The sequence below is a fragment of the Coptis chinensis genome, chromosome 9 (assembly GCF_015680905.1).
Source record: "Coptis chinensis isolate HL-2020 chromosome 9, ASM1568090v1, whole genome shotgun sequence".
Classification (NCBI taxonomy): domain Eukaryota; kingdom Viridiplantae; phylum Streptophyta; class Magnoliopsida; order Ranunculales; family Ranunculaceae; genus Coptis; species Coptis chinensis.
This window is the reverse complement of record NC_141464.1, coordinates 2497760-2510985: the sequence shown is the minus strand read 5'-3', so window position 1 is coordinate 2510985 and position 13226 is coordinate 2497760. Positions and strand designations below refer to the sequence as shown.

Below are 13226 nucleotides of genomic sequence, written 5' to 3'. Positions count from 1 at the left end.
TATATTATAGTGGCTGCACCTGTACATAAGGTTGCCTACGTATCCATTCTTTCAAGATTAGAATCAAGCTTTACGTAGCTTTTAACAAGTAAATATCAACATCCTTGTATGCACCTTTAAGGAAAACAACAATTTATACTATACAGAATCACATACAATAAGTTTCAAATACTTCTACAATCATATAAGTAAAGTTTCATACCTAGAGATACACTATGAACCTTTAAATCCAAAAACTCACAAATGGATATTTCTCTACTTTTGATTCTAAAAAAAAGATCTTATGAACCATGTCGGTTCCAAATAAAACCACAGTTTAAAAGTAGACTACAAACACTATATAAAACACCCAAGAAGAGACTCTCAGTCCATTACTAGACATATTTTCCAAAATAGATTCATGCACATAAAGGATAACACAGTAGGTTTTCTACCCAACTTGTCAATGCTATAGTTTTTCCTACATTCATCCAAATGATATGTAACTTAATTATTTAGAAATTAGGGTATGTAGACATACGTTTTCATGTAGAACTGGAAGTCCCAACCTTAGCCCATCTAGAAGAAAACTTAGGTTGAAAACGGTAAAAATCCTAATTTCAGCAAATTAGATTTCTGACGGACTATCTTCCGAATGACATAACTCTTTCCACAGGTATCCAAATGTATTGAGGCTTTTTGCGTTGAAAAGCTAACACACATAAATTACTTTCTTATGTTTTACAAAAAATACTCAATCTCATTCTAAATGTACGAAAACTAGGTTTGAACACAATGCATAGAAACTGATTTTGGACGCACTATTTTCTGATAGTCAAACTTCCAGACGTCATAATTAATTCCACAAGCCTTAAAATGCGATGAGACCAATTGGAATAGAAATCAGACTTCCAGATCTTACTCTTTTATGCTTTATAACAATTCTAACTCTCACCCTAACTATTTTAAAACTGGACTTGAACACAGTGCGCAGACACTGATTTCTGACGCACTGTTTTCTGTTAACCAAACTTCCAGATATTATATCTATCTCTACAAACCTCGGAATGTGACGAGACCAATTGGGTTTGAAAGAAAACTCAGAGAACTCACTTTTTCATGTTTTGGCAAGAGTTTGAATCTGACCCTAACTATGTGAAAACTCGATTCCAAACCAGACACAGACCGGATTTCTGCAGTCAGAAAATTCTGACGTGCCAACTTCCGAAGGGTGTAACTCCTTCTACATAAACCGAAATGCTATGGAGCTTTTTGAGTTTGAAAGAGGGTGGATAACACTTATTTAAAGTGCTTTAAAGAAAACCAAAATCAATCTCTAAACACATTGAAATTCGTCTCCAAATCAGACAAAATTCATGACATGAACATGAGCAAAACACACCAGTTTTGCAACAAAGTGTATACCTATATATGAGTACTTATCTAATTTAATAGAAGAGTTTATTACTCAGGTAAGACCTTTTTTTTTTTACAAAATTAAGCTAGGGTTAGGCAGACCCTCACCTGCATTGATTCAACTGTTTCGTACATAAGTTTGTCCACTTGCGTCATCATTTACAATACATTGTAATCTATGATCTAATGGAGGGACAAAATGTACAACAAAACTAGATGCGTCATGAAGAGAAGCTAGATAGTCCGCAGCTCGGTTCACTTCTCTATAAGCATGAGAGAAGGATATAAAAGTGAACCTATCTCTTTTCATATCTATAGCTTTAAGCATGTCAAGACAGAACCAAGGGGGTTTCTCTACTTTGTTGATTGCGTTCACGACTCTCAATGAGTCAGACTCGACCTCCACTTCCTTGTAACCTTCATCGAGACATCTTTGCAAGCATATGTCGATAGCTTTGATTTCCTGAAACAGCACAGACGACAAGCCTCCACTGCCACTGAATCCAGCTACTACTTGTCCCTATTTGTCCCTTATTATAACCCTACCTTGTCCCGCACCATTACTACTCAAGGCTCCGTCTGTATTAGCTTTCACTTAGTTACCACTTGGAGGGCACCAAACACATTCGGTTTGCCTTTGCGTCTTGTATTTGGGTTCAAGGTTGAGTCTCTGAAATAGATTCCTTGTCGCTGTCCGAATCGCCTATTTCAGGTCTTAGGACTTGCAAATAATTCCTTGTGTCTCTCACCAGTTTCTCGTATATCCTCCTTGCTGACTTGGTAGTGTGCTGAAATCTGTGATCGTTCCTTTCCCTCCAGATATAGGTAGCGGCAGCACAGAAAAAAACCTTGTATACCTCTCCCACATCTGCCTCTTTGCATAGACGCATAATCGATGACCACTCCCTGTTTGCTGTTCTGCTATCTGTGATAATACCTAGAAGTCGCTTGACTCTAGAGATGATTTCCTTGGAATACGAACATTCAAAAAAGAGGTGCCCTGAGAATTCCCGGCTGTTATTACATAAACAAAAAGCTGAAGAGTGTAGGATTTTCCTTTGCACCAATCTGTCTTGAGTTGGGAGACTTTGCGAGAACAGCTGCCATGTAATGAATGAGTGTCTTGGTAACACCCACTTACCCCAGACCAGCTTATGCCATTTTTTCTTATCCTTCACTGGTGAGAGAGCCTGATATGCACTGTATGAGGTAAACTGTCCCCTAGGATGAGGCGTCCACACTACCTGATCCTGTGCGAGATGGGTATTGATGTCCACTGCTCTAATAACCTCCCTTAAGGTGTGAGACTGCATCAGGCTGACTGCGTCATTCCACTCTCCATTGGAAATGATAACACTCACCTTTGCGTTCAAAGGAAAATCCCATTCTGCTTTTGCTTCAGCGTCTTCGATCAGAGGTGATCTTGAACACCAAATGTCATGCCAAAACAGTGTTTCTTACCCTTTTGCGATGGAGTATTTGACAAAATTCTTGGCTGTGTTTCTATTGTTCAAGATACTTCGCCACGTCCAAGAACAGTCTCTTGGAACTTGCATAGTCCAAACGTAGTTGGATTTGATGTGTTGCTTCCAAATCCAATCTATCCAGATGGAATCTTCTTTCGTGACTAGTTTGAAAATCAGCCCACAATGTGCACCCACATTCCATCTATGGACATTCATCACTCCCAATCCACCTTCTTCCTGTGGTTGACAAACTGTACTCCATCTTGCCTGGTGCAGCTGTCACAGCCCGATTTTCTAAACAATTAAAATAAATGAATAATTGAAATATAAATATCTCAACCATCACTTTGTTCAATTGTCTAAAAACCCAGGCTATGACGGGGGGATCCAACACATGTAAAACCTAAAACCCACCTCTGGCGGGATCAACTTAACAACAATAATCTCCAAATTCCTCAACTATCAATTTATTAAAAACTTTCTTCCATCCCAATACAAACATAAACAAACTTTAAGAATAACAATTTCCAACATCGTATTCTCATGTCATATAAAAAAAGTAACCTACGTTATTACATCCTCCCAAAAGATCAGACCTAATAAACTAAACTCCCAGACGGCTCCAGGTGAGAATCCAAATCACACGCCGCGGTTCCACTGCCTTCCACCTATGTTCCCAAGAACACACCCACGTTGCCAAAACAAAGCAAACATGGGTCAGCAAAATGGAATTTGCTGGTATGAGTAGACTAACCACAGATAAACATTATCATATTTTAATTATCCAAACAATCACTTTATTTTATCCCATAACTCAATCATTCATAGCTTGGAAGACAGGTAGTTCCGTCATTTTCACCGGCATAATTTCTTCCCAAGCAAGACTTCCATTATATAACTCATTATAATACCTCCTTTTAATATCTAAACCATTGAATTAAAACTTACCGATATCCACTGCTGTATAAGTGTAGGACCGCGTCCCTGCACAAAATGTTATTAAGTCCTACCCTCCTGCAAAAGAAAGTTAGAACTTCTATATATCATATGTATATATTATATTAGGTATTCAAAAGAAAACCCAAACACTCACATAATCAAATTAATACCACTAACCCGCAAGGCGAATACCTTAGTTCCTCTCTAGGGCAGTGCAAACAATCTGGTCATTCATGGCACATTCAATGAATACCCGGGTCATTCATGGCACATTCAATGAATACCCCTATATAACGCTAACGGGCCATTTATGGCACATTCAATAAATGCCCACCTAACATATGACATCAACAGTCATAAAACTAAAATTTCCAAAACTTGAGTCGTGGAGTTCTAAAAGAGTGCGGTAAATTTATTTACGCATTATTGAACTTTATTTTATGTATCATTTCAGAGAACGAATGAGTATCTTGATTCCTGTATTTTTTTTTTGTGTTATTAATTTCAGGGATGTCTTAGTGTCATAACGTTGCATATCATAAAATACTACAAAATCACATAGTAGTTAATACACATACACACGTATATATAGAGGTCTTAGCCTAAAGTCAAGTATGCTAATAGCCCTAGACCTACCTTAATAACCCAAATCATAATCCGAGTTAAAAGGTCAAATGGTCAACAGTCAACTCTGGTCAAAGTCAATCCTGGTCAAAGTCAAAGTCAACCATCATGGTCGAAGTTAAACTGTCATTTCTATATTCAACAGGTTCAGGGTCATAGCCATGGTTCATGGCTAAGGTCAAAGGTGCATGGCTCATGGGCTCATGGTTAAGGCCATGGTTCGGACCCAACTGGCCAAACCCAAACCTTAGAACCCGGAAGTCTAAACATTTAAAGACCCAATAGATCTATTTTGAGTCCTATGGACTTGCCCGAACAATATTAGAAACTGGCCCAAAAACTGTTAAGTGGTTCGGTCCAAAAATCTTAAATTGAACTGGTCCACAAATCAAAGGAAACGGGCCCATAGACTAATTGGAAAAAGGCCCTAAACAAAACCAACTAAAATCGGGCTCAAAATCAACTAATGGAGTTTTGGCCCAACCCAAAACTTAACCCTTTCGGCCCAAGCCCCAGGCCCAAATTCGGTCATCTTCCTCACAGCTCTAGCAGCTCCACCAGCCACCAAAATCCGGCCACCACTCCTCCACACACCCCCCATTTTTTAACTAGGCGGTTTTACTCCCTGCAAAAACCCTACCTCTTTAACAAACACACATTCCTCAAATAATTTAAATCCGACATCACCAAACCTAGATCTAAAACCTTACCGCCGCCATTAATGGCTTCCACCACCATTCAACAGCCCCATATACATCCCCACACTCACACTTTAACAAAACAATCAACACAACAATCAACCAAACAGTTCACACGAAAATAAAAACAAAAATCAATCCTTCAGTAGCCCAGTAACGGCAGTAACGCCATTAACGCCTCTTTCCCGAGATCCCAAACCATACCCGACCACCGTATTCCATCAAAAGTCAAACAAAAGTCACAACATCAAGACAAAAATCGATGTTACCCCTAGCTTGGGCGATCTCGCCGCCATTAATGGACTTTCAAAGCTTCAGCCTAACTAAAACAGCCCCACTCCTAATCCCGACGTCCATCATATACCAACAACCAATTAATATTAACATCACAGTATGGTTTCAAAACCAAAACTAGGAGAGTTCAAATACAAAACGATTTCTGTGGGTTGACGCCATTGATGCTCTGTTGAAGCTTCGTCAGTTTACCCAATTAACAAAGTTTCGACAGTTTATATCAAATCCGAATTATAACAAGGTTTAATAAAACAAAAAGCACGAAGTCCAACACAATCAGTATAATGAACAGTATTAATAGGCCGAAACTTTAGTCGGTATACTCCGATACACGGAAAACCATAAATCCGGTGAAATAGCAAAATAGCTACTCACCTTAACTAACAGCTCGACGAATTTTCCTAGCCCGAATCGTCATGCTCCACCTCTCCAGCAAACCAGCTTCTTTCTCTGCCTCCATTTTTATATTTTATTCTCTTCAAAACCCTATTCTCTAGAACAATGTGTTTATATACTTGGGTCCGAAACCCAAGCCCAACACCGACTCGGGCCCAAAACCAAGCCCACGTATCCCGAGTCCAATCCGACAAATTTTTAAAATAAATAATTAAATTAATTAATTAAATAGAAAAATACGTATTTAAAAATACGGGCGTTACAGGACGCCTCCGTGCTCACGCCGCCATTAACGGCCCTCGAGCCCGGCAGTTCAACAAAGACGGTATCCAAGAATGTCTGGTTTGACAGTTCTATATCAAATCCGAGTTTCTCTAGAGTTTTAACAACTCGACGACACAATGTAGAATAAAAAGAAGACAATGAGCAGTATAAAAACATTAGACAGTATACACCGATATACCAAAAACTCTACGTGAGAAAACTCCCCGAAAAACAATGACAACACTTATCCATTTACCTACGGGCTTTTATCCGTAACTGATAGTTATCATCTATCCATTATCTATTTTTATTATCTTTATTATTATTATAAAAAAACAAATAATAAAAACACGGGGTGTTATAGCAGCCCTCTCCTGTTATTTGTTCCAGTCCATAGGAATTTTGCACAGATACTTTCCACTTGCTCGAGCACTGTCTTGGGAAAAATGAAGGTTTTTGCCCAATATGTGTGGAAGGACAGCAGGATGGACTTTATTAACTGTAATCTACCCGCATGTGATAATACTCGTGCTTTCCAGTTAGTAATCTTCTGAGTGACCTTCTCTACCAAAGGTTGACATTCCTTGATGCCTAGTTGAGCAGAGATAAGAGGAAGTCCAAGATATTCCACTGGAGGTTTAATCAAGTCGACCTCTAAAATGGTAGCCAAAGCACTTGCTTCTTGATCATTTAGTCCTCCCACTAGAATTGATATCTTGTGCTTGTTGATCTGTAACCCAGTTGCACTTCCAAAGATATCAAGACATTCTTTCATGGCTTGTATGGGTGCAGTCTCTCCCTTGCAGAACATAAGAACGTCATCAGCAAAAGCTAGGTGAAAGAGTTTCACCTTCTTACATTTGGAATGGTACTGAATAGCTCTATTGTTGAGCTTTTCCTTAATCACACAATTGAGAATCTCCATAACTAGCACAAAGAGATACGGAGATAAGGGGTCTCCTTGTCTGACTCCTCTGCCTCCATTAAAATATCCTTCTAGTGCACCATTTATCATGACAGAATAAGGAGAGGAAATGCACATGTCAATCCACTGATACATATTTTTTGGAAATCCAAAGGTCCTGATCATTGCCTTTATAGACTCCCAATTGACCATATCATATGCCTTCCGGATGTCCAACTTAATGGTACATCTAGGAGTGTCGTGCTTCCTGTCATATCCTCGAAGAAGCTCATGAGACAGAAGAATATTATCCTGAATAGATCTGCCAGGAATGAAAGCTGATTGATTAGACTGCACTAACTCAACAATAACTATCTTAATCCTATTTGCAATAACCTTAGAAATACATTTGTATATAGTATTACACAAGGCTATCGGTCTAAAGTCTTCAACTTTTGTGGGGTTGTTGACTTTAGGGATAAGACATAAGAAAGTGGCATTAACTCCTCTAGGAAATTTGCTGAATTTGAAAGCATTAAGAATAGCAATAGAGAAATCATGACCGACTATTTCCCAGCACTTCTTAAAGAAAATAGGGGTGAACCCGTCTGGCCCTTGGGCTGTGTTCTCTTTCATCTCAAAGAGAGTAGTTTTTACTTCTTCTACAGTAACTTCTGCTTCCATGATGGCCTTCATGTGGACAGATATTGTATTTCGGACTTGCAGCTGACTGAAGAAATTCTCTCCGCTTATCTCCTCTGCTTCAGTTCCCAGAAGAGCAGTGTAATACTTAATGATAGTCTTGATCACCTCTGCCTGTCCTGTGATAGCAGTCCCTTGAGAATTCTAGATAGCCCATATCCCTGTTCTAGACTTCTTTTCTTCAATGGATTTAAAAAAAATGTTGTACATTTATCTCCTTCCAACATCCATTTACTGTCTTGCTTGCATTTAATCTCCGAGATTTCAATACCTGCTAGTTCATTATATCTCTGTAGAGCTTCATGTTCCTTCTGTCCCAAATAAGGATCCAATGGCTTAGATTGGAGCTGCCTTTGGATATCATATAGATTCTCTCTGGCCTGTTGAACTCTTCCATGGATGTTTGAAAAGTTATTCCTTGCCCACGGTTTCAACCTTTCCTTCAGAAGCTTTAGTTTTTGCATTAGCACATACATAGGGTTGGAGACAATATTACTCGTCCACACTTCTTGGAGGATAGTGTGGAACTGCGGCTGTTCAAGCCAAAAATTCTTGAATCTGAAAGGTGTCGCCCTCCTTTCAAAATCATTCCAAAAGAGTAGAATCGGCGAGTGGTCAGAGACTCCATGGGGCAGAAATTCTGCCATGGAATTTGCAAAGTCATCTTCCCAGAGACTATTAACCATACATCGGTCAATTTTGGTCATTATTCTGCCTTTTCCCTCCACCTTATTGTTCCATGTGTAAAAAAGCCCATTGAATCTCAGATCGGATAATTCTGTTTTGTGCAGACAGACCACAAAATCCTCTGCTTCTCTTGGGTGCATTGGACTCCCACCCATTCTTTCTTCCGCTTTGGTGATGTTATTAAAGTCTCCTGCTGTACACCAAGGCAAATTCACGGAACTTTTGATGATAATTAAGTCTCTCCATAGCTGCAGTCTAAGATTTTTGGTATTTCTGGCATACATTACAGTTAAAAGGAACTCTTCATTCGTAGGTTTGAATCGCCCTTTGCAATGAATGTATTGATCCGATTCCGATATCTTATTAAATTCCATCAGGAAAGGGTCCCATCATATCCAAATACGCCTAGAAGGATCCTTATTGTAGTTATTCATATGCTCCCATAGCGGACAACAAATGTTCCTAATGAGATCATATTTATCTTGCCTGACTTTAGTTTCAAGCAAACAAAAAACACTAAGCTTCTTCTCTACTCTGACCTTGTTTATTTCTCTCGCTTTCGCAACCTCATTTTCACCTCTCACATTCCAGAAGCACATAGGTGTCCTCATCGATGGTTCCTTTTTTTGGAGCCTCGAGGTCTGCCCCTGTTCTTCTTGCCATTATTGTTACTCCTTGGATTTGAGTCCTTCTGTTTACTGACATCAGGCCCTCTTCTACCACATTGTTTCCCCGATCTTGTTGTATCTCCATCCAGTATTTCTACATTCGGTGTTACAGGTTCAGCCACTGCCACATCCTCAAGCTGAATACGATCATGGAAATGCTCCGTCTCGACTTCAGAAGTTTCCAACTCATCAGAGTCTATCACATCTGTCGAAAGATGGAATCTACCTGATTCTAGGTTGTATAGAGCTCTAGTTTATGTTTCCATGAATGAAAAGAGTGGTTCATTGTGAGTTACTTCATAACTGATAATGTCTAGATTCACCCCATCCCTTCTACTTCCCTGTTGGACATCGTACTCAGTCCTAGACGACTCCATGGTGTCATTCCCTAGTGCTTCACCGCTCACTTCAGGTGTGTTATGAGTGGCTTCCACTTGCCCATTCTGATTCTCCGCTTCCTGTTACTGCCTTTCAGGAGCTGCGCTGTTAGAAGCTAGTGTAGGCTTAGGTCTCCACTCCTGTGCTCTCTTATTTCTCTTTAACCTCCTTTTTTGGGTCTTCGACAGTCTTGCCCTGTCCTCCTGAGATTCCTACTCTACTGGTCCTTTACCTCTTTCATTTGCTGGGATTACATTCTCTGTAGTAGCTTGTGCCACTGGTTCATTTCCTTTTGCAGCATTCCTACACTCAAAAACTAAGTGTCCTACAAACTTGCAATGGTTACAGAACTTAGGAATTGATCCAAATTGAATTTTCTGCCAGAATTCAATCCCTAGTTTAAGCACTTCCACAAATATTTGGTCTGGAATTGGATTCGCTAAGTCAATATCAACCAGTACACTAGCATAGTATCCATTATTCCTTTCCAGTGAGTTCAGGTCAACACGAATTGGACTACCAAGTCCTCTTCCCATACTCATGAGTATTTCCACTTCCCAGTACTCAAAAGGCAAACCAGGGAATTTAACCCAAACAAACGCAGATGTTTGTCGATGAGTTTCGATATTAAAATTCGGTGTCCATTTAGTGAATCTAACCAGTTGGCTCTGCAAATACCAAGGACCACCAAAGAAAATCCTATTATAGTCCTCCTCATTAGAGAATCTGAACAAAATGTATCCTTTCCCCAAAGGTGAGAGCTTGAAGGTTGCAGACAATCCCCATTCAGTGCTGACTGCGGATCTGATGGTGTCTAGGTTCAGAGTTTTAGCTTCCAGCCTAGCAATTAAAGCAAACTTACAGGCTTCAATGCCTTTTTCCACCACATCTCGAGATAGTTTAATAGCCGGTTTATCACCTATGCGCGTAGGAAGAGGAAGAGCTGTGATGTCTATAGTTTGTTTCATCCTACCTCGAGCTATATCAGCATACGAGTCCTTGTTAGACATGGCACTATTTCTAAGCGCACCTTGTCTTGATGTTTCCACTCCGACAACCTCTGAAGGCCTTGTAAACCTTACTTGATGTCTGTCGCTACTAAGTTCAATTGGAACCGAAGCCATAGTTCTCAGAGGGTCCTGAATATAGAGGAGAAACTTGTTTTTCCTTCTGCGAACTCATACTGTACTCAGTGGAGGGTTTTACCAACAGAAGAAAGAAAAGAAGTTAACAAAGGAGATTTGCTTCCACTATTGAACTCTCACTGTTAGCAGTGAAGGATTTTACCAAAAGTGGAAACAAAAGCCGCTAAACTAGATAAGAAACTTTGAAGAAGGGTTTTATTTCCTATTCTCGGTAAGAAAAAAGGGTACAAGATCAGAGAGCCACTTATGTTATCTCACTACCTATCTCTCATAAAGCTGTCCCCATTTTTAAGTTCTCTCCTAAACCTCCATTTCTCAGGTAAGACCTTTATACTAAGAGAAAATCAAGAGATAAGTTTAAAACCAATGTGGAGGTTAGGCTTACAGCCTTGTATAAGTCTGACTTGTAGGTTCATTCAAAACTGATATATATAAAGGTTACACTAAATCTGACACTAATAGTTTTGTATAATTATTAAGCGGGCAACAAGTTAAGGGTGTATCATACCTCCTGGATAATCAAAACTGTACCCTTTCTAGAGTTTCATTATAAATCCATTCATAGACGTCATGTGTCATAACTTCTTATATTTTGAATATTCAACTTCACAATTTCAAATAACCAATTCTTAGCAATGCAAATAAAATCAACCAATATAATACAAAGTCTAACCACCACATAAGCATATCAATACATATACACATAAATTTAGCCAATAGGATACCAGCGTGGAATACCCACATTAATTTCTACCCGTGAAAACCATATCAAGAAATACTCACACCATCTGTTATAACCACTACTTTGTGACAATCACAAGAACAAAGCCTAGGTGCGAATGTATCTGAAATTGAAATAAATAAAAATAAATCACTCACTAATGTAGTTAATTAATGTGAAAATCTAACTAAGTTAGGTCTACTCACCTGAAATTGAATTTGCAAAAGAATACCAATGCTTTCTTTTCTCCAATCCCTTTTCTTCTTCTTCCCATTCTTTTTATTTCTTTCAATCCAAATATTCTTTTTAATGGAGGCTAGGTTTTTGTTTTTGAATAATAAAATTTTTTACAGGGGAAATTCGCAACTATTGTTTTTTCAAGGTTTTAAGTCAATTTAAGTTAAACTATGGGCCTCAAATGGGTCTAAAAACACCCAAGGTTCATACCTATATGAATGGGTACACTTTAACAATGTTTTCAAGCCCAAAAATGATTCTAAAATACCCACAAAAGTTCTAACAAATAAATTCAAGTAAAAACAATTTTGAAAAATCAACAACAGCCAAACAAATTCTAGAACAAGCTAGACTTCATAATATAATAGTTATTTTAAATTCAAATAATGTAATTTATGTTGTTTAAAAATTGTGGTTGTTATACTAGACCAAACAATTAAAATTAAAATTAATCAACTAGAGCCTAAAGTAATCACGCTCCTCCATAAAATGACAAAAATATAACCACGAGGATTTAGAGTAATCAGTTACCAGATTCCGGTGGACCAACTACCTTCCTTACTTCCTTCCCTCAGATTCATCATGAGTGAGATTCTTGATAACATACCACTTGGTGAAGTGATTGCTTACTCTTCTGAGCCGTGTAGTAGATCCATCCTAATCTCGCACCCAATTGTTCCTTTGAACAGGACATAGTAATTTATAGACCTAACAAAGATTTTCAAAACTCTAATCTTGCAAAAAACGAATTTCGATTGCTAGAGCATGAACTACATCGTTTGCGCATGTTAGGATAGTTTTGCTATCTTGCTAAAAGTGCATGATACTGCGTTCAAGCACTACAAGTTTTAGCAAGAATAAAATTTACTCACGTAGGAGAGCACATCGTCCTAGACAATCTCCTATTTTTTGTCCCCCACCTTCTAAGATGGCCGACAAAGTTGTGCAAGCTGAAGAGCCTCTCTCTATGTTCTACACACCGTTGCCGGATGGACCTCCATCTTGTATACGACTCACACCACTCACTAGCGGATTTTTGCATTCCACCAAACGTGTTCAATCTTCTACCCATATTTCACGAGTTTGCCTACACGAGTTACCATACGAACATCTACGCTGGATACATGAAGTATGTAATACTTTCCACCATCCGGGCGTCACCGACGATCAAGTGAAGCTTCGAGTGTGTCTTTTCACTCTAGCTGGTAAGAGTCACGCTTGGCTTGTTTCTCAGAAGCCCGATTTATTCGATACATGGGAAAAGGTTGTGTTCTTCTTCATGAAGAAGTACTTTTCACCGAAGAAAATAGAACAGATAAGGAGTAAGATACAGTTCTTCAGACAGAGTCCGAGTGAGACATTTTCCAAAGCATGGGATAAATTCTCTGACCTACTCCATTCATATCCTCACCATAAACTAGAAAAATAAACTCTAAATAAACTCTTGTCCAATGTTTCTTCGAAGGTATTCTCCAAGAACACAAAGTAACCTTCGACATCATGAGTAATGGTAATTTTTTGGATAGAGGTGCAACCGAAGCTTTTACCTTTCTTGAAAACCAAGCTGAAAAGAGTACCCATTGGGGTGATATAAGCAATTCTAGAATAGCATAACCCAGTACATCTAAGGCTAGTGGTATTTTTGAGGTGAAATCCGATCCATAAATCAAAACTTTAATCGAAGCCCTCACAAGGAAGATAGATGCCC

The 13226-nt window shown here is 38.9% G+C and overlaps 1 protein-coding gene and 1 long non-coding RNA gene across 2 annotated transcripts; both read right to left on the bottom strand.

Annotated features, from left to right (window-relative positions):
• Positions 1–3304: 3304 nt before the first annotated feature.
• Positions 3305–5998, bottom strand: LOC147474385 (uncharacterized). The gene is made up of 2 exons (XR_015209087.1): positions 5792–5998; positions 3305–3529 (listed from the first exon to the last, which is right to left on the bottom strand). It is a non-coding gene; the product is annotated as an uncharacterized LOC147474385 (long non-coding RNA).
• A 3629-nt stretch (positions 5999–9627) lies between these two features.
• On the bottom strand, positions 9628–10539 carry LOC147474384 (uncharacterized). Its single transcript, XM_086583631.1, has one exon. It carries the CDS (start codon positions 10537–10539, stop codon positions 9628–9630), a length of 912 nt encoding a protein of 303 aa, XP_086439757.1.
• Between the last annotated feature and the right edge of the window lie 2687 nt (positions 10540–13226).

What these genes read in the sequence shown, in the direction of transcription:
- LOC147474384 (XM_086583631.1), bottom strand. Translation starts at nt 10,539, where the DNA reads ATGGCTTCGGTTCCAATTGAACTTAGTAGCGACAGACATCAAGTAAGG.